The sequence below is a fragment of the Schistocerca piceifrons genome, chromosome X (assembly GCF_021461385.2).
Source record: "Schistocerca piceifrons isolate TAMUIC-IGC-003096 chromosome X, iqSchPice1.1, whole genome shotgun sequence".
Classification (NCBI taxonomy): domain Eukaryota; kingdom Metazoa; phylum Arthropoda; class Insecta; order Orthoptera; family Acrididae; genus Schistocerca; species Schistocerca piceifrons.
Window position 1 is genome coordinate 198,699,855 of NC_060149.1, and position 20,826 is coordinate 198,720,680.

Here is a 20,826-nt window from a genome sequence, read left to right on the forward strand (position 1 = left end):
CCCGCAGGTGAAAAAGCACTGTGACGCAACAGATTTTAGTTCTTATACCTTTCCCGCAGGCAAAAGGGAACTAAGACAGAGTGTCTTTTACTGTAGATATCTTTTCCGAAGCCAAATAAAATTTTGTTGGGACATTTTTAGACGACAGACGGGCGTGGCCACTAGGATATTCTCTGGTCAATGTGTTTCAGAGAAGGAAACCATGTGACGTGGAGTGACTCAACAGTGCTGCTCTCTGGTGGAGGGGAGGTAGAGTTATTAATGTGTTTGGCGTAGTGTGTGTTGGTGTGCGTGACCGAGTGAGGGCTGTTGTGGTTATTGAACTGGTGCTACGTGTGGTACATGACGGATTCTTGATTTAGTATCCAGAGAAGATTCCGTCTCTGTAAATATGACTATTTTATCCAAGAAGAAGTCCAGTGGACCAGGAAAATCGGAAGATCAAAATGACTCGGGGAACCATCATGGAGGAACTCATTCTCTTTCACTGGCGTCGATACAGAGCCATTCTCAGGTGAGATGCAAATGCTTTATTTTAAATAATGGTTCACACGTAGAGAACAGCAAGAAATGAGATTCTATAGCCTCGCATGAAGTTACGTGAGAGACTTGTTTTTTCCCCTTTTCCGATGATGTGTTAGTGGATCGTATTGCGTATAGACAAAAATTGGACAGACTGCCCCAGAAATACGTCATATATTCCGACGCACTTATGAGGCAGGAGCTTGTTTTTCAAACTTTGTTTCCTCAACAAGTTTTTGAAAAGTAAGGTATGTTTATTGCTTGACTGACGAGATTGGTAATAATAGTTGTATATCCTGATAACTTCGCTGTTGAGCGTATTAGTTGACATAGTTAGCGTAAGAGTCAAGGCAAAGATTTTAATATAAATCACATTTTGCTGCACATGCGCTTGGATGCTGTTGCACCAACAGTTAGCTGTATGTACAAACAGTACACTGAAAATCGTGACCTGAAAATACTGTGCCTCTTTTTTCCTCCATAATCTTAGTTATTTTGTGTCGTGTAATAACCACGCTTAGTTTGATTTTTGTTTTCCATCAGTTTACATTGTAATTGCTTCAGTATCTCTTGTTGTTAGCCGTTAAACAATTCCAAATACTAGTATTTGGTTTATGAATGACATTACTTTTTGTTTGCTACCTCCCTAGATTTACTATTCGTCAACCCCCCCCCCCCCCCCCCCCCGTTCTCTCCTAGTTCGTTTTCGTAATAATAAAGATATGGCCATTGTAATAAGAGTTTGTTCAAAATTGACGTGTGAAGGAGTCTGAGATCAGTGAATTCTAAATTCATCTTAATGTTTTGCTGTTCTGCTATCTAAGGTGATATTAGCTTCAGTTGCAGTAACGGGGCTGAGCTTATTAACAGTTAATATAATTTGCCTGCAGTTCATTAAACTTATAGTTTGTGTCCCAGTAAATTTCGAAATTCTTGGTATATGGTCCCGAGAAAAGTTTCTTCTGTCTTGTTTTGTGTAGTTCTTTTCAGCCTGCACATCTAATTTATGCTTTTTGTAGAGTTTTTGAAAAGCAGATTGTATCAGAGTTGTGTATATGTTGTTAGCATGTAATATTTATATCTGTTGTTCTCTGCAGAGTTTGCTTTTGGCTTTTATTGCGGTACTTAACCTTTTTACTGTAAACAACACAAATTCTGTGTGTGGCTGAATTTTGAAAATTTTGTTTATTTATTCCAGTCATCATCTGTTATCCTTACATAATGAATGCCATAATTTGATAACTTTTTACCAGTATTTAGTTTTCTTGTTTCTTTGCGTTTCTTTCTTTGCCGAGTTAATTGTCGCCTTTTTTCTGAAATTCCATGATTGTGTCTTAAATAACGTGCCTGCCATCCATAGTTTTACAGTGAAACAGCTGATTATTTGTTCCAGCCATCTTTGTGTTTTGGTTATATGGAGGTGTTACGTTGTATTACTTGCGTACGTCTTCAATATTTTTTATGTCCATAGACACTGAATAAATAAAAGTAACTTGAGGGGGGGCTGTTTATTTATTTATTTGACCCCTTAGGTGATTGATGCATCGGTAGTTTCTTCAAGTGTAAACAAATATGGGAAACGTTGAATTAATGGGCGCGTATGACCCTAGTTGTTTTTGCGCCCTGAAACAAAAACTTTAATTAGTAGCTTTGCTGACTATCCGAAGAAATCCGGCTGCGACTACAAACTCGTCGAAATGGCGAAACTGTTGCGTTGGTGATAACAGGAGACGATTTCGTCAGTGGCATTTGCTACGCAAGCTAGCGTGTGCATCACGTCTGTTCAGACAAAGAAAAATCTTAGTAATACTGGAAGTGTTAGATAACTGTTGCTGTTCACCGTTCCTGAAAGTGATTATAGTGAAAGAAACTTGAACATGAGTACATTAGAAGAGGACAAACAATGTTAAAAGCTTAGAGATGAAAATCATTGTTCTTACTGAAAACAATAAATGGATGCAGATGTTACAGATTTTATTAGTTGGCCTGTGATTAAGAACAGTAGTGAACGCATTAGAGAAAACCAAATAAATTAGCAAGTAGGGTTAGTAAACACACTTCGTTCTTGAAGAGAAACTTCTTTGTGTGAGATATAACGATGTGAGTACAAGTAAGAATATTTTTGGTTTGCGTGGATGGAATCCAAGGCTACATGGAAATTAAGAAGTGTTAACACGCGTTCTGTCAATGAAACTGAGAAATCACGAAACACGACTGTTGTGAAAAAATGCATTAAGTAGTTCCATAGGAAGTAGTATACTACAGTAGTATTGAAAGCATTTATGCAACTGCGACTTATTATGGTCGTATAGATGAATAATTTAATAATGCGATAACTTGAACTGCTTTGTTAACGAAAGTCGATGAAAACTGTCACTCAAATAAAACCTCAAATTAAGAAACAATTGATACAGAATGCAAGACATCACGTAAATACAATGTGAGAAGACTTGAACCAGGATATAAATCGAGAATTGTTCACTAGTAGCACACTGATACTATCTAACATGAAATTTGTACGACAACTGAAATGTAGGTTTCATTGGCGTACCTTAACACGGGTGTTGCATCGTGGCGTAGTGTATAAGTGCAGGATTACCAACGTTAGGGTCCGGGGTTCGATTCCCAGTCGTTCCTTAAATTTTTTTTAAGGCCAATCATTTGTTTTTTATCACATCAGGTAATTACAAATACGAAAAATAAGCTGTACCATTATTCGGAGTGCACGTTAAACTTTGTGCCCCTTTATAATTCGCTGGTAAGTCATTTCGAAAATAGGAAGTCAAGGTCAAACCAGCAATAGGGAGTGTCTTGTAAGGCATCATATCTTTCTAACCAAACTTCGCGTTGAGGAAAGCTTTACCAGTTAACGACAGAAAACCTCGTTTCTTATTTCGCTGGAACAAAACATGTATAGTAATTAGCTTGTTCTGTCTTAAAGGAGGCAAAGAGACCCACTAGTATTAACTAGGCTATGTGATTTTTAGACTACATATCAGAAGTACTGGGGTTAAACTCTGTTCCTCTATGGATTTATTTCTTGGCTGAATATCTGGCAATAAGGTATTTCGTGTATACGGAAAAAAATGGTACGTCCGTGCTTCAATCTGTGTGTTACCCCTTTTTATGTTCTAGTGATCATTTGCACGCTTTCTTCCGAAGTTATTTGGAAAGATTCGGTATAGAGTATGATGCAGAACTGGCTGGCAAAGCTATTCTCAGGTTAAAGGCAACGGCAGAGCGCTTGTAAAACATTACCGTGCCGAAACGTTGTTTGGCGGTATCATTACTGAATTGTTTATGCCAGAAAGCTTATCGTTGGTAGTATAACCAAAATAATAAATAGTTTTAATGGATGTCTGCCAAGTTTAAACTCTTCTTCGTACATCACAGTGCGCTTTCCAAATACTGCCGAATTCTCACACACTGCCGGGTGTACTGGCTATTCAATTAACAGAGGCTTGTACAGTGCGTTTCAAGAGGAAACCGGCATGCTGATTAGGGGTTAGTTGATACCATGTGTCATTCAGAGTGGGAATCGTCGTGTTAACATGTGCCCTGTTGTCACATGTGCTCTGTTGTCAACACAGCTCTTTCAGATCGAGAAAAATGAGTACTGAGCTGATGATGGTGACGTGTGTTTATTGGAAATGTCGTTTCACAGCACATTCGAAAGTGCCACTACAAATTACAGACCGTTTTGCTATACCTTTTGGCACATTCGCTCCAATACGTTATTAAACTTTTCCACAGTATCTCTGGCTGTCTCTGTGCTATCAAGGCCACTCATCATTTAGCCAAGTTGTACTATAAAACTCTTTTCTTCAAAATTCTCTTCAGTACCTCTTTATTAGATACTCGATCTACCCATCTAACGTAAAGCATTGTTCTGCAGCACCGCTTTTCAAAAGCAGCTATCCTCTTCTTGTGTGTAATGTATATCGTTCATGTTTCACTTCCATGAAGGTGACACTGAAAATAATGACTTTCGGAAAAGTTTCCGGAGTTTAGTTTCAAACTACAGAATTGTATCAAAATATTCACGAGATTATTACGGTAGTCGTTTAGAACATCATAGTACTTTAAAAAGTATGGCTTTTTTTCCCATCCAGCGACGTGATAGAGCGGTTCGTCCCCTGTACCTGCATTCGGGAGGACTGAGGTTCAAACATTCGACGGGCCATCGAGACTTACGCTTGCAGTGTTCTAAATTCGAATGTCGCGCTGGTTCATTCGAAAACGTCGTGGTCGCTTTCTGTCATATCCTTGCTTAATTCGAGCTTCGACTGTTCTCTACTAACATGGTCGTCAGCAGGATGTTACACCCTAATATTCAGCCAGTTCCATCATTTTTAGTGTGCCACCCTACATAGTCCAGTATCTAAAGCCACAGTGTTCACATTGTTCAGGTCTTTACCATGAACTGTTTCATTGCGCCTGTTTTAATCGCAATTTAAAATATGACTATGAGACAGCAACCGTACAAGAATAGGATAGGTATAAAACAGCCAACCGGAAGGAACAAAATTTTACTTATACGAGGTTTCGACACATACTATGGGTGTCTTCATCAGAAAATCCTCGGTTTCCTAGTTGACGAACAAATTTAAGAGATATACTGTACTCGCCACGTAAAATACTTCATTGAGAAGTTAATATTAAAAACATTGGAGTTGAAGTAAAGCTAGTAATTGCCAGTAAAAGTATAGCCACATAGAAGAGCACAGCACGGGATGTTACAGGTAAGTCACTGGAAGTGACATCAGACTCGTTTCGCGGGTCTAGTACTAATAAGGAAAAAAAACGTAAATACACCAGCTTCAGTCCCAGAAAATATTCTGGAAGTATTGAAAGTGTGGACATATCTTGTTTGAAGCATTTGCTCTTGGTTGTTGTGTCTGTTCCACGGCATTGTTTCTGTGCTTGTGAAAAAGATTTCGAATGTGATTATACACAAAACTAAAATTTTACACGCAAATGACCTTGATGATGACAGATCAGATGTATCTTTTTCAGTAACCCCCTCGTCTAGTACAGCAACTCAAAATGGATAACCAGAAACTTTGCAGATAAAAGGCGCCATAGTTAAAATTTCGGTGGATTTTGTTAGTTAGTTGTCCTAAGAGTGATTGTTCCTGATGGTGCAGGGTACAACTCTGACATTCAAAGTGAAATGTTTGAAGCAGACTTGACATCAAACGCTGGCTTCGTTACATGGCACTATATCCCATACTGTGATGTTGACAGAACTTAAAGGGGGATGTTTGCATGAAGCCGTTGTTGCCACAAATTTGATTTGTGTACACGTAGGCGGTACAGCAGTTCCACTACCTGTGTCATATACATCTTGTGTAAGGACCATCGAATAAGACTCATTTACCCCAAACTCTGTACGCGGGCAGAATAGGACAGGGTGACTGATATTGGCACGAAGTATCCTCTGCCATTCAGTGCACCTAGAGATGAGCAAACTCATTCATATGTGGGAAACAGTTCACTGGTAATCCTTCCTTCTTGGGAATCCTTCATCGTTACCCCTTCGCCGTACCTTTTCTGTTTAATTCTGCATTCTATGTGGATTTTAGATAAATTTCCAAAACATACCAAGTACGCGCAAGAATTATTTCTGCACGATACATTCGTTGACTGCCTTGCGCAGAGTGTTTACTTCTATTTACTTAGCTGAATGCGTCCTTAGAAAGCATCATGCATCATACTTGTCGGGGCCAGTGACCGCATGCTCTACGGAAGATGGAACTGTTTACGACCCAGCGCGCACCACCCCACTTGTCATTCACTTTCGAGAGGAGGACATAATCGTAGCAAGTACGATGTACTCGTTTTCGCTTCGTTTAAAGAAAATGATATAAACGTACATGAGCGTTACTAGCATGAAATAACTGCAAGTAATCTATGATACCAACATAATACTATTTTACGATATGCGTGTGTGTAAATGAAGTATGCATCAAAGTGCAATACCACATGTGTGTGAAGTGCAGATTTGTTTGGAAAAATCGCAACTTTTGACACTGTAGCTGAGAAACTATGTACTATAATTAGCAACTTTGTATCACTAAAGGGGGCAATTGCATGAAAATACCGCGAAATCGTCGGAACTTCGTTAAGTGAAAAGAGAAAAGATTCTTTTTTCACAACCTTGAAGTCATGGAACACATCAGTGCTTTGAAGATATTCACAATGAGAAACATAACCAACTTTTGTTCAGTTATCAAGTGAATGGAACCCCGAGGTTCGTGCACGGAATCAGTCGTCAGGTATTTGGGAAGGAACGTCTGAGCCAGCACAGGCAACCATTAACAGACGGGAGTGAAACGAATATGAAATTCAACAATTCATTAAATATGTATTAGTGTACTTAAAATCCAAATTTTACACACAAATGTATTTAAAAACAAAAGAAAATTAAAGTTCACTTCTAGTTCAATGCTGATAATTTTATGCATATTTCGATCATTTTACTTGGTACGGAAAAGAGCAGGAGAATGTACATGAAACTCGCACAGAATGACTTTTGAATTAAATCATTAGTTTCTGTCGAAACACCTTAAAATACGACCACTTTCGGTGGTGCCTGTGTTTTGATTGAAAACTTTTTGGAAAAGAACTCCTGTGTTTAACTTGCAGGCATAAGATACATGAGATGATAGTTTTTTAATCAACTGCGAACTCTCGTCTCGAAGAACCATCTCCTGGAGTACCTTTCCGTGCTCCAAAGGGATCTATCATACAAGGTGGATGGCGAAAGCCATATTATATCTATTGAAAAAGTTACGTTTTGTGATGAAACTGAATTACTACTACAAGAAGAGATTGCCGGTTTCCGTATCAGTATGTTAGTCGAAGCATGAACTTGTGCTGCTTCGATATAGGCATAGCACCGTATTTAGATTTCAGAACTCTTTCAAAACTTTATATAAACTGAAAAATCGTTTATGGTTCCTGTTGCCTTAATCTTCTGAATCAGTGAGTACACTGACCCATGAGGCAGAACCAACAGACAAAAGGAATCAAATAGGAATCGATCAAATCGCAAAAATTACGACTAATGGGATGGAAAAGTTCGTCACTAATAAAATTAGTATCTTTAAACATATTTTGAGTGGCGAGTTTCTTTAATACAGATTCTTCACAGCGGCGTGAAAATGAAGATGTCAACGTTCGACACCTAGTTACTGAGCAAAAGTTTTAAATTATCCGTCTGAGGCACGCGTCAAGGTCTTGTAATACTGTAACAAAACAGTTTTTTTTTTTTAAAAAAAGTAAGAAGCTATATATACTTCTGGCTGTATCTGAGTATTCCGATGAGATTCCAGAGGAAAAAATATGCTTTATTGAAAAATAAGCATGTATAAACTCAAATCTGATTTTCTCCTGATATTTGGCTCGCACACTTAATAAATAATAGGTTTACAAGTGGTATTATCAAAATTAACCCGGCAGTACGGTGTTAATAGTGAAGTTGAAAGTTAAAAAGTGTTTCGTTTAAAAGCTAATTGTGAACAATATTTTGTGATTCTGTTCCATTCTGTGGTCTTTCAAATAGAGAGGCTCCCCTTCCCCTTTTCCTACTGAGCCGAAATCACGCACAGCCAAGCTAGGACGGAGCGGGGGGGGGGGGGGGGCGCAGTGGTTAGCATTCGGGAGGACGACGGTTGAAGCCCGCGTCCGGCCGTCCTGATTTAGGTTTTCCGTGATTTACCTAAATCGCTTCAGGCAAATGCCGGGATGGTTCCTTTGAAAGGTCACGGCTGACTTCCTTCTCTTATCCGATGGGACCAATGACCTCGCTGTTTGGTCACCTCCCCACTCTCGCCCCCAAAATCAACCAACCAAACTAGGCGTACCACAACTAACCTACCTACCAACAAAACTTGAAAAATAAAGAGCCTCCCTAAGTCTCATGTTTTATTTTTGCAGGAAATTCGAATATCTTTCTTACACTACAATTAAAAAATGCTTAAAAGTTTTCTTAAAAACTAAGCGTTAAATCAAGCAGACGCAATTAAAAACCTGCGAATAAAAAACACTTGATTAGTGATAAATGTGCGTGTTCTATAGTTGATCATAACGACGAAGAGAGAAACAAATTTCTCTTTATTTTACATGAAAAATATGTATGTATTCTGGCCGTATGGGAAGTACACAAGCGGCAAGGAACAATCAATACCTTCACTGCGCCATAACAACTGCAATGTTACTGATGACGGTGCCACTAAAGCAGTGTTACGAAACGGGTTTCCGAAATTCCTTCACAAAAGACGACGCAGTAAATATTCCAGAATTCGAATCTGGGACAACTGCCAACATGAATAACTTAGAAGTAGATATCCACAGTTTAGCGATGCGGCTTAAATCGCTTAATAAAGGCAAGACCTCCAGTCCAGACAGTAGACCTATTAGTTTCCTTTTAGCGTAGGCCTATGCCGATACAAAGCTCCATACTTAGCAATCATATACAATCCGTCACTCGTCGAAAGTATCGAAAATTGCACAGGTCACACCAACACTCAAAGGAAATAAGAGTAATCCGCTGAATTACAGACCCAAATAACTGACGTCTATTTGTAGTAGTATTTTGAAACGTATACTGTGTCAACATTGTAAATTACCTCGAATTAAACGATCTATTGACAAATCGTCAGAACAGATTCAGAAAATGTCGTTCTTGTGCAACACAACTGGCTCTTTATTCTCACGAAGTAACGAGTGCTATCGACTGGGGATCTCAACTTGATTCCAAACTTTTAGATTTCCGGAAGGCTTTTTGACACCGTTTCTCATAAATGACTTCTAATCAAATTGCGTGCCTGTGGAATATAGTTTCAGTTGTGCGACTGGACTCGTGATTTCCAGTCGGAAAGGTCACAGTTCGTAGTAACTGGCCGAAACTAGTCGAGTAAAAATGAAGTGATACCTGGCGTTCCCAAAGTAAGTGTTATAGGCCCTCTGCTGTTTCTGCTCTGTCTAAGCGTTTTAAGAAACTAACTGATCAGTCCTCTTAAATTGTTTGTGGATAATGCTGTCATTTACCGTCTCGTAAAGTCATCAGATGGTTCAAAACCGGCAGGCCCGAGTGGCCGAGCGGTTCTAGGCGCTTCAATCTGGAACCGCGCGACCGCTGCGTCTCAGGTTCGAATCATGCCTCGGGCATGGATGTGTGTGACGTCCTTAGTTCGGTTTAAGTAGTTCTAAGTTCTAGGGGACTGTTGACCTCAGATGTTAAGTCCCATAGTGCTCAGAGCCATGTGAACCATTTTTGATTCAAAACCAACTGCAAAATGATTTAGACAAGGTATCTGTAAGGTACGAAAAGTGACAATTGATTGTAAATAATGAAAATTGTGAAGTCATCCGCACGAGTACTAAAAGGAATCAGCTAAATTTCGGTTACACGATAAATAACAAAAATCTAAATGCTGTGAACTCAGCTAAGTACTTTGGGAGTACAATTTTGAATTACTTAAATTGGAACGATCACATAGATAATGCTGTAGGGGAAGGAAACAACAAATTGCGGTCTATCTGAAGGTGAACAGGTCTACTAAAGAAACTGCCAACACTACGTGTGTGCGTATTCTTCTGGAGTAATGCATCGCGGTGTGGGGTTCGCATCAGACAAGATTGATGGCGACCATCGAAAAAGTCCAAAGAAAGGCAGTTCGTTTTCTATTATAGCAAAATGGGGGAGAGTGCTACGGATATGGGCGAATTGGGGTGTCAATCGTTAAAACAAAGCCGTTTTTCGTTGCGGCAGCATTTTCTCACGAAATTTCAATAACCAGCCTTCTCCTCCGAATGCGAATATATTTTGTTGGCGCCTACCTACATAGGGAGAAATGACCATTGTAATAAATTAAGAGGAATTAGAGATCGCACGGAAAGACGTAAGTCCATTTCCGCGCGCTGTTCGAGAGTGGAACGGCAGAGAAATAGTGTGAAGTGGTTCAACGAATCCTCTGCCAGACACTAATTGTAAACTGCAGTGTAGTCACGTACATATAGATGTTAGTCAAGTAACATCTTTCATACAAAGCAATTTGCGACTAAATAAAGCGCTCATGAAGAACACGACATTGCTGTACTAGGCATGGTCCTATTGCTTAACCTTTGATGTGACAGCCAGCCAGTTTTAAGGGGAAACTACAGTTTAACGTGCGCTCCGAACCACGGCACAACTCGACGAATATTACCATAGATGAAAGTGCTAAGTGACAGATAAAACGGGGCATCATACCCACCAACTTTGCCTTTGTGTTCTTTGCATTTTCACAAGATATTGCCGATGCTGAAATTTAAGAATCATTCATTTTAGAATAGCTATGATTTCTTGTGTTTCGTCTGCGCAAATGTTAAGACATATTCAGAGTCTGTAATGTTATTAACGCTTTCAAAGTCGCTCTGACTAGTAACATGTCACACGAAGTCGTTTGTCTCCGGTAGGAGATTGACTGCGCCTTTTAACCGATTTGTTAGCGTTCGGCATAGCGACGCCTTTGCGTGTGTATTTTGTGTAACTTAGGAAAAGGTTTGCGATCTGAGGAGTAACGTGTTTGTTATTAGTGTTTGTCATCAGTGGTTAGCGACCTAGACTCGTAATCAGCAGGACCGGCTTCGAAGTCATGTCAAGGCAACTAAATGTACTTTCGTGGGTGGTTACCGTACACAAGTCCCGTCGGATGCTGTCTCCGTTCCGTGGCAGAGGACACGGATAATTTTTCTTTTCCAGCTCTTTCCAGTCCGAGTTTGTGTTTCGCTTATAATGGAGCTCGTCAGTTTGAAGGTAAACCCTATTCATCCTTCTAATTAACGGCTGCTCCTTTGGCTCATCTACTCTCACACCCCAGTACTTCAGAGCTAGTTCTAAAGGTAAATTGTCTTACGTGCAGTTTTAGGCTATCGTTTTCTCATGTAGCGCGTATTTCTCGTAGGTTCGAGTCAGTTAACTTACCTCCACCTCCCCCCTCCCTCCTATCTCTCTCTCTCTCTCTCACACACACACACACACACACACACACACACACACACACACACACACACGTAACTCGTCGTCAGTGACTTGTTACCTCTGGCGAGCAGACGACCAGACTCGTAAATATGCTAAAACTGCGTGTCTGAACTTGCCAGAGCATAGACAGATTTCGTTAACAGTTCCTGCATTCTGCTGATTAGTGCTGACTCACTTTCGGTATCTTTACGTGAAGCATGACGCCGTATCGCACAGCGGCCATAGTCTCGGTACTTTGGACAGTATGAGAATGAGTGACTGCATTCAGACAATAGTTTTTTAAATTTTTCATGTTGATTTTAAGGGAGTGTGTTTTATCTGTTATTTTCACGACCGTGAAATTTCGTGTCTTAAAAAATGGTAAACGAAGAGAGTCGTTAGTGTAGGAAGTAAGATACTACTTTAAGAAGGGAGAGAGAATGGTTGATGTTTTTGCCAGATATATCGGGTATTTGAAGAAATGACTACAGTACAAACGGGACGTTGAATAAGACAAGAAAAGACTGTCAACTATTCGAAGGTTGGTTTGCAAATAGAATTTGACAGCGCGCTGAAGTACCTAAGCCGAAACAAGGCCCGTGGATTAGACGACACTCCTTGAGAAGGAAATCCGTTGGAGAGCCAGCCACGACGAAACTATTCCACCTGTTGTGCAAGATATATGGAACAGGCGAGAATACTATCAGACTTAAGAAACAACGTAATAATTACAAATCAAAAGAAGACGGGTGTTGAAAGGTGTGAATATTACGATCTATTAGTTAATAAGTTATGGTTGTAAAATATTGGCACGAATCATATACAGGAGATTTGGAAAACTGGTAGAAGCTGTCCTTGGGACTATCAGTTTGGGTTCCAGACAAATGTAAGAACACGCGACGTAATCCTGACCCTACGACGTATCTTGAGAAAGCTTTTGACAATGTGGACTGTACTTTCTGAAATTTTTGAAGCAGCAGCAATAAAGTACAGTGACCGAAGGTTTATTTGAGGCTTGCGCAGAAACCATACTGCAGCTACAAGAGTCGAAACACACGAGACGGAAGCCATAGTTGAGAAGGGAGTGAGACAGGGTTGTAGCCTATACCCCATGTTATTCAATCTGTATATAGAGCACGCTGTGAAGGAAACCGAGGAGAAATTTGGAAAGGGAATGAACGTTCAGGGAGAAGAAATAAAACCTCTGTGGCTTGCCAATGACATAGTAATTCTGTGAGACGATCGCGGACGTGACAAAGCAGTTGATCGAAACATACATTGTCTTGAAAAGAGATGACAAGATCAACACAAAAAGTAAAACAAGGGTAATCGACTGTAGTGATGCTGAGGGAGTTAGATTAGCAAATGAGACACTAACAGGAGTCAATGAGTTTCGTTATTTGGGTAGCAAAATTACAGATGTTGGCTGAAGTAGGTAAGATATAAAATGCAGACTGGCAATAGCAAGAAATTCGTGTCTGAACAAAGGAACTTGTTAGCATCAAATATAAATTGAAGGGTTAGGAAGTCTTTTCTGAAGGTATTTGACGGAGGTGGTGGTTTCTACGTAAGAGAAACATGAACGACAGGCAATTCAGAAAGAAGACAGAAGCTATTAAAGTACGGTGCTACAGAAGAATGCTGAAGATTAAATGGCTAGATCGAATAACAAATGTGGTACAGAATCGAATTTGGAAAAAAGGAATACGGCATAACTTGACTAAGAGGAATGGAAATAAGTGTGTGGGGTAAAAATAGTAGTAGACAAAAGCGTGAATACAGTAAGCAGGCTCAAATGGACGTAGGTTGCAGTTTTATGCAGAGACGTCGAGGCTTGCACAGGATAAAGCTGCATCATACCAACAACAACAGTAGTTTACCGTCGATTCCGACGATGGTGTAGTTCGGGATTTTTCACATTGGCAAACATTGCCAGAGGTGAAGAAAGTTGGGCGTAACAAATGGTCAATGGTCTTTGGCGGAAATACATGAACAGAAATTAAGGTGCAACATTTGGATTAGTGGCACGTTTTGGAGGTAAAGCAGTTGGCTTACTTTGTTTGTATATTATTCGACACAATCACATGAGCATTTCAGAATGCCGCTAATGGTTTCGACCAGCCAGAAGTCATATTCTGTCTGTCTGAACTGGTAAGAGCATTGTGAAATTCTCATGTGACTTTGTCTAAAAATATAAAAACGAAAATCGGATTAGTGCTAGCAGCAATCAAGACAACCAAACGAATGAAATTTGTAACGTCATTAAGCTACGTGCGTTCGTCCGACTGAAGTAAACTGGAAGTGTGGGTGGATGCAGCAGTTGGTAAGGCTTGACCATAAGATTCGTCCCGAGAAAAATTGCATGTCTGAGCCTTTTTGGCCTGTCCACAGAGTAAAAATGGTCGCTGGTATTAATTTAAATGAACTGAAATCATTGGCATTGGGGTCATTTACAAAAAGGAGTATCACATAATTCTGTGTTTCATATACCATTGGCAAGGTTTCTTACTATGTATACATATTTTTGTTTGTATGGCCACATGTTGGCCGTTAACAAGTTACTAATTAGCGTAATGGCTTAAATTTAGTAGAAATGAGCGTAGCGTTTTTTTTTTCCAATTGCTGCCATGCCTAGTGCAACATATTTCAATTTAACAACAAAACTAAACAACTTTATCGTCTGTACTACACATTGTGGTAGTTTTTAATTAAAAATTCGTCTGTAGAACAGGAGTTCCCCGGAAGAAACAACTTCGGATTGGACTTTCAGTTTGTTTCCCAACGTTTTATGTTGTTCAGCAAATGACCTGTGATTTTTGTGGCTCGTATTGAACTTCTTTCTGAGCCATCGACAGCTATTATCTAGGACGAAATTCACTTGCTCGCGCACAAAACTCAAAACGCTTGTCTTTGTCGTCGTCATTGAGCTTCTGCACGATCTCCAATTTGAATTGTTCCAAAGACAGTTTCTGTCGCAGGACTTTTCACACTGTCATTGGAGTCATTTCGAGTTCACGGGATGCACGATGCACCGATTTCTTTGGACTCTTTATGAATGTCTCTCGTACGAGCTCCACATCCACTTCACTCACACTGGGACGTCCGCTTCTCTTTGCCAGGCACAACCAACCCGTCGTAACGGATTTCTTGTGACAGCGGTAAATGGCCTTCCTTGTTGGTGGCTTTTTACCGTACTTGGTTCTAAATATCCGTTGAACAGCTGTTGCACATTTGTTTTTGTCGAACTCCAACACACAGAAAGCTCGCTCCGCACCTGAACTCGCCATTTTTGTCACTAGCGTTGACTATCGGCGAATTACCAAACTACGCTGTGGCGGTATACATGGAGGAAGGAAAAAAAAAAAACTTTCAAGGTTTCTCTTCAATGTGACATATATCTGTACAATGTTTGGTTCTTGTGCAATAAATAATTGAAAGTTCCTGGACTTCGTGTACACCCTATACTTTCGCTGTTTGTGGTTTAGTATTGTGTATTCAACGGACTGTTCCATAGATGGCTCCACCCTTGAACTGACGTTTTATTCTAGGCCAGCTTCACCCTCCTCCTATGCGGCACGTACTCGCAGGAGATCGATCGCAGCTAAGGCGCGGGAATGAATCTGAATGTTCTCAGCGACCCTGACACTTCAGCTGTTTGTCCCGAAAGATGTAGAATGCAAATACTTCGAAATTAGCACGTTTCACGATTCGAGGTGGCCCATGAAGCCGGTATTCTTGTCGCAATTATTATGCCGGAGGAGAATGTCAATTTGTTTCGTAGCGAACACCTACACAAAGGATTAAATATTGTGACGTGTGTTGAATTTTGTGCTCGTCAATTAGCTCTGTACTAATTCACTAGGTTTATGTTCTTGCGTATTCCGCGGTTGATATTTGCTGTGTTTATTTGCACCAATCAGAGAAAATACACAAAAGGAAATAAACGCCAGGTGTAAAAAGAAGAAAAAGGTACAGGGTTGTAGTAACAGTGATAGTAGTAGAGATTAATCGATGTACAATGGTAAGGGACAGAACACCACGAAATGAAGGAAAAAGTGCATGCATAGAAACCCAGAACATACGTAGTTATAAAGTTGTACTAATGCACCTAATTACTTCGACGCTGAAACGAAAATTGTATGTAAGCATCCTATTGCCTATTTAATCATCAGATGGACAAAGATCGAACAGCAAGTAGGTGCGCCCGTGATGAAGGGGCCTTCCCAGAATTTGCTCAAAGTAATTCAGGAAGCCACTGGAGGACCTAAGTGTGTGGCTAGATAGGGATATGAAACCCATTCGTACAAAATAGAGTACTGTGTAGTCAGTTCGTATACTTTGCGTATGGTATATCTAGGCCACCGATGCTATTGAAACTAAAAAGCCAAACGCATAAAACTCGCTTTAACATAGCAAATTACAGCTGCGCAGTGAACTAATACATGATCTTTGTTAATTATTTAAGACATGATCTGACCTTTTGGGTCGTTCCACAATGATATCGTTGCAATAAAGTAATGCCAGGGTCAAAGCCTTATTTTGTAGATAAGTGTCGGCGAAGTATTGACAATGTCTGTGTGGTGATAAGTCAGGTAACTGGAAAAGAGAGAGAGAGAGAGAGAGAGAGAGAGAGAGAGAGAGGAGGGGGTGTACTTGTTTAGTTCACGTCATTCTGTGGTTACCTCTCCCAGGGACCGGTAAGAATCTCCGTCATTGATGTCGCATTGATTCATTACAGTGGACTCACACAATCATTAATAAAAATGTAGATCCGTTTTGCGTGGTAAAGGTTCCTGAAAAATAGGTTATGAAATAGAAGTAAAACAAGGATAGTACATTGTAGCTGATGCTTGGGAATTAGATCAGAAAATGAGTACTGAGAGAGGCAGACGAGTTTTGATATTTGGGCAGAAAAATAACTGACGACGGCGGAAGTAAAGAAAATATGAGGTGTAAACTTAGAACAGCAAGTATAGCTTTCCAGAAGAACAGAAACTTGTTAACTTCGAATAAAAATGTGCTAGGAAGTGTTTCAGGAAAGTATTTGTCTGCAGTTGAGCTATATATGGAAGTGAAACATGAATGTACATACAAGAGGAGGATAGCCTTTGTAATGTAGTGGAGATTGATATACCGATCGAGTTAGGAATGAAGTATCCAGAATAAATTTTCAATTTACAATGGAGTTTGTGCTGATTTGAAACTTCCTGCCAGGTTAAAACTGTATTCCGGACTAGAACTCGAACCTGTGACGTTAGTCGTTCACTTTCTTACGAAAGGAAAAGGTCCCAGGTTCGAGTCCAAGTCCGGCACATAATTTTAATATGTCAGAAAGTTGCAAGTAATGAAGTAACTAACTCGAATTAGAGAGAAAACTGCTGTATAGCACAAGCTGAGTAATCGAAGGGATGAGCTCGAAGGACACGTCCTTGAGCCATCGAGTAATAATTGTGAGGTTACAAGCTGCAGACGGAGATGAAAGTAACGACGTCAAATGAATGTAGGTTGCAGTATTTATGCAGCAGTAGAGACCTGCACACAGGATAGGCTAGCGTGGTGGTCAGTGTTTTGACGATGAGGGAACATGCTGCGAATATGTCCACTTTTCTGTGCACAGCTATGCGAATTAGCTAAGTGGTTAAGACACTGATTTCTGAAAGCAGTGACTTGTCGCACGGGAAGAGCGTGGTTTAAAACTCCGTCCAGTCATCCAGATTTAGTTTTCCGAGGTTGCCCAAAATCTATTAGAGCCAATGTAGGAAAGGCGCCTTTGAAAAGGACGTGGCCGATTTTCGAACATTACCCCATCCGTTTGTATAACATTTTTGTCGACGGGAAATTCAGCTCCACTCTTCCTTCCGTTCTTATTCCGAATGAACGATCTTCAGAAAGTGAATCGCCCATCCTGCCATCGTGCTTTCGATTCTCCCGAATCTCTTCAGGCAAATTCTGTTTTTCCTCCAACAAGCGTTGTGCATATTGGTGAAAACGTAAATTGGAGAAAGAGAGCAGACCTACTGTAACTTTTAGATTCAGATACTTTTGTCAAAAGAATAATCACCAACTTTGGAGACACAGAAACATACTTGACATATTTCCATCCTCTGATGTCCTTCGCCGCGCGGGATTAGCCGAGCGTTCTAAGGCGCTGCAGTCATGGACTGTGCGGCTGGTCCCGGGGGAGGTTCGAGTCCTCCCTCGGGCATGGGTGCGTGTGTTTGTCCTTAGGATAATTTAGGTTAAGTAGTGTGTAAGCTTAGGGACTGATGACCTTAGCAGTTAAGTCCCATAAGATTTCACACACATTTATATCTGATGTCCTTCGGATTGATATAGTATTATTGGGTGACTCCTCACTTAGATATAAATTATTCATTCTACAAAACAATTAGGATTATATGTGGAGTTTACACATGTTGCAGACATATATGGAAACTATTGGGAATATTAACCAGAGTTTTGCAGTACGTTTATCCACTCACGAAATTCGTTGCCTACGTCAACTGCGTTGTGAGAGTAATAGAGATAAGCAGCAATAGAATACTAGAAGGAAAAAGTGATCTGCACTTCCTTCTAAATTTGACGCAGGAGTAATGCAATACTCAGCTATAAAACTTTTTGGTTTATCTGCTCGTTAAAATAAAATGTGTGGCAGCCAGCAGTAATATCCGGAGCTTCGTCTCTATTGGCGAAATTGTCGACTGAAAGATAAACTACAGTCGTTCTTCTTTGGTGTACCTCCGAACAGTAAACAAACACCGTCCGAACAAGCCCGTAAGGCCCAACGGTACTGACCGGCCGCCGTGTCATCCTCAGACCGTAGGCGTCATCGGATGCGGGTACGGTGGGACATGTGGTCAGCACGCCGCTCTCCTGGCCGTTATCAGTTTTCGTGACAGGTGTCGTTACCTCTCAATCAAGTGAGTCCTCAGTTGGCCTCACCAGGGCTGAGTGCAGCCCGCTTGCTAACAATACTCGGCAGGCCCGGAAGGTATCCCATCCAAGTGCCAGTCAAGCCCGACAGCGCTTAACTTCGGTGATCTGACGGGAACCGGTGTTACCTTCGAACAGCAGCCTCAAATAAAATCTAAAAGTATCTGGAACTCCTTAAAACAGCTTAAGCTTGAACATATTTTATTCAGTGTCCTTGTTCAGCAAGTACGGCGTACGTACTTGTCTGTGTACTGGAACCACCTCGTACTATTCGGCGGCGACTCTTGACCGTGCAACACGCCTTTGAAGCCAAATCGGCCAGTGTCCGCCTTTGCTAACAGTCCTGCAGAGCGGCAACAAAGCTGTTAGGAATCCGGGCGAAACAAGGCACGGTAGATGACATCTCCTGCAGTGTTGGAACAAGCACACACATTTACTGATCACGAGGCCTCGGATAAATTTTTAATTACTTTCGTATGAGAAGCCGAATATGGCACACATTCCGCCGGATTTTAAACACACGCTGTAAAGGTACAGTAGTTTATGCCGGCACAATAAGAAAGCAGTTCCTGTTCCGCCTTTCCTCAGATAAGGTCCTGAGGACTCTTCTATTGTCAGACTTTAAGCGTCGTCGATGCCGAGTATATACAGTCCTCTGACCTATTAAAATGGCTCCGCGCACTATGGGACTTAACATCTGAAGTCATCAGTCCCCTAGAACTTAGAACTACTTAAACCTAACTAACCTAAGGACGACACACACATCCATGACCGAGGCAGGATTCGAACCTGCGACCGTAGCGGTCGCGCGGTTCCAGACTGAAGCGCCTAGAACCACTCGGCCACTCCGGCCCTCTCACCTATTAAGGGGCTCCGGAACGCCCTATACTTGCAATGTTAAAATAACGCTTATAAATTACATCTTTCCTCACAAAGTATTTGAGGTAGGAAGTTGAACTTTTTACAGATTATTTATTGGAATATGGGCTACAACTTAACACAGGGATTTTACAAAATTTTAGTTCAGTTATTAAAGATGATTTTTTTTCAATTGTAATGAAAATTCACATTTTTTGCAATTTTTTATTTATATATTCAAAAATATACAGTTTTTTGGAAAAAGGCTGTGTTAAATTATGCAGAAGGTACTGTGTAACATTTACTGAAAGTTTGAAACAAATATGTTTGGAAGATCCTTAGAAAACATGTAATTAGTATGAGAAAATAAAAGTTTTGGGAATCGAGCGACAAAGATTGGATTAACTTTTTAGTGCATTCCAGGTCCATAGGATGGATTATCTTCGTCCTCTGCAAACTCCTCCTCCAGCTTCCTCTTGTTCCTCCTCCTGTTTACTCTTGCTTGTATTTCTAGACACTTTACAGCCCTGTCTGCAGCCCGAAGGCGTTCCTTGTCTAAAGCAAGCATCGCTCGTTGTTGTGTTCGTAGATTTTGCTACCATTTTCTTCAGTTGCAGTTACTGCAACACTGTTCCAAAAGGTGGTCATGTATGAACACTTATCACATTTCAGTTGTATTTCACTAGCAAGTCCTACGTGCTTTATTATGGAGAGTTCCAGACCAACTTCACTACAATGAATACATGTTACACAGTTTGAAAAAATTCCTTTGAGAACCGACATATCAAATATTTCATTCACATCCGATTCGCCCATAAAACATTCATAGTTTTCACTCATTGAACAAAGCTTCTTCTGTGAAGTATTTTCTTTCCCACTTTGACTGCTATGGGCAGGTGTACTTGAGAGGTTAGGTTCACTCACTTGGTTATCGTCTTTATTGTTTACAGTAATAACACATACCTTTGGCTTTCCAACATTTCTCTTTTTCTTAAAAGCCTTCAGAGGATTTCTAATAACTTTACTTTTACTCATTATTATATTTCAACAAAACAGAGACTCAAGAAACAGAATTAATTACGAATATTTTCGAGATAACGACAGAGTAAATAAACATGAAACAATCGACAATCACACCAGCGATATATATTGAACCATCACAGGTTAGCCACAACACATACTTTATCTCACATCACTAAAATGTACCTGATGAACACGGACGTTAATAATAACACCATTTGACAGCAGTTTAACAGCGCCACAGTGGGTCACGCCCATGTAGAACACATTTCAAAAAAAAATTTAAAAATAGTTGTAGTCTTCGGAATTGAATAAATTATATATCTATTAAAAGGTAATAGTCTGCAGATTCAGAAAACGCAAAAAAGTAAAAATTGAACTTTTCATGATTTTGAGCCTTTCCGGAGCCCCTTAAGCAGGTGACGTGTCCATACAAGTATTTTCATCCGGTACTACTCGCAGAGTGCTCTTCAGAGTATCCAAAG

At 40.4% G+C, this 20,826-nt stretch overlaps 1 protein-coding gene across 2 annotated transcripts in view; it reads left to right on the top strand.

Annotated features, from left to right (window-relative positions):
* The first annotated feature begins 260 nt into the window (after positions 1 to 260).
* LOC124721125 (OTU domain-containing protein 5-like) overlaps positions 261 to 20,826 on the top strand; it is a 94,196-nt gene continuing 73,630 nt past the window's right edge. For both annotated transcript variants that reach the window (XM_047245941.1, XM_047245942.1), the window contains exon 1: positions 261 to 514. In XM_047245941.1, coding sequence (XP_047101897.1) covers positions 392 to 514 — 123 coding nt within the window. In that variant the 5' untranslated portion in view covers positions 261 to 391. The remainder of the gene's footprint in view (positions 515 to 20,826) is intronic.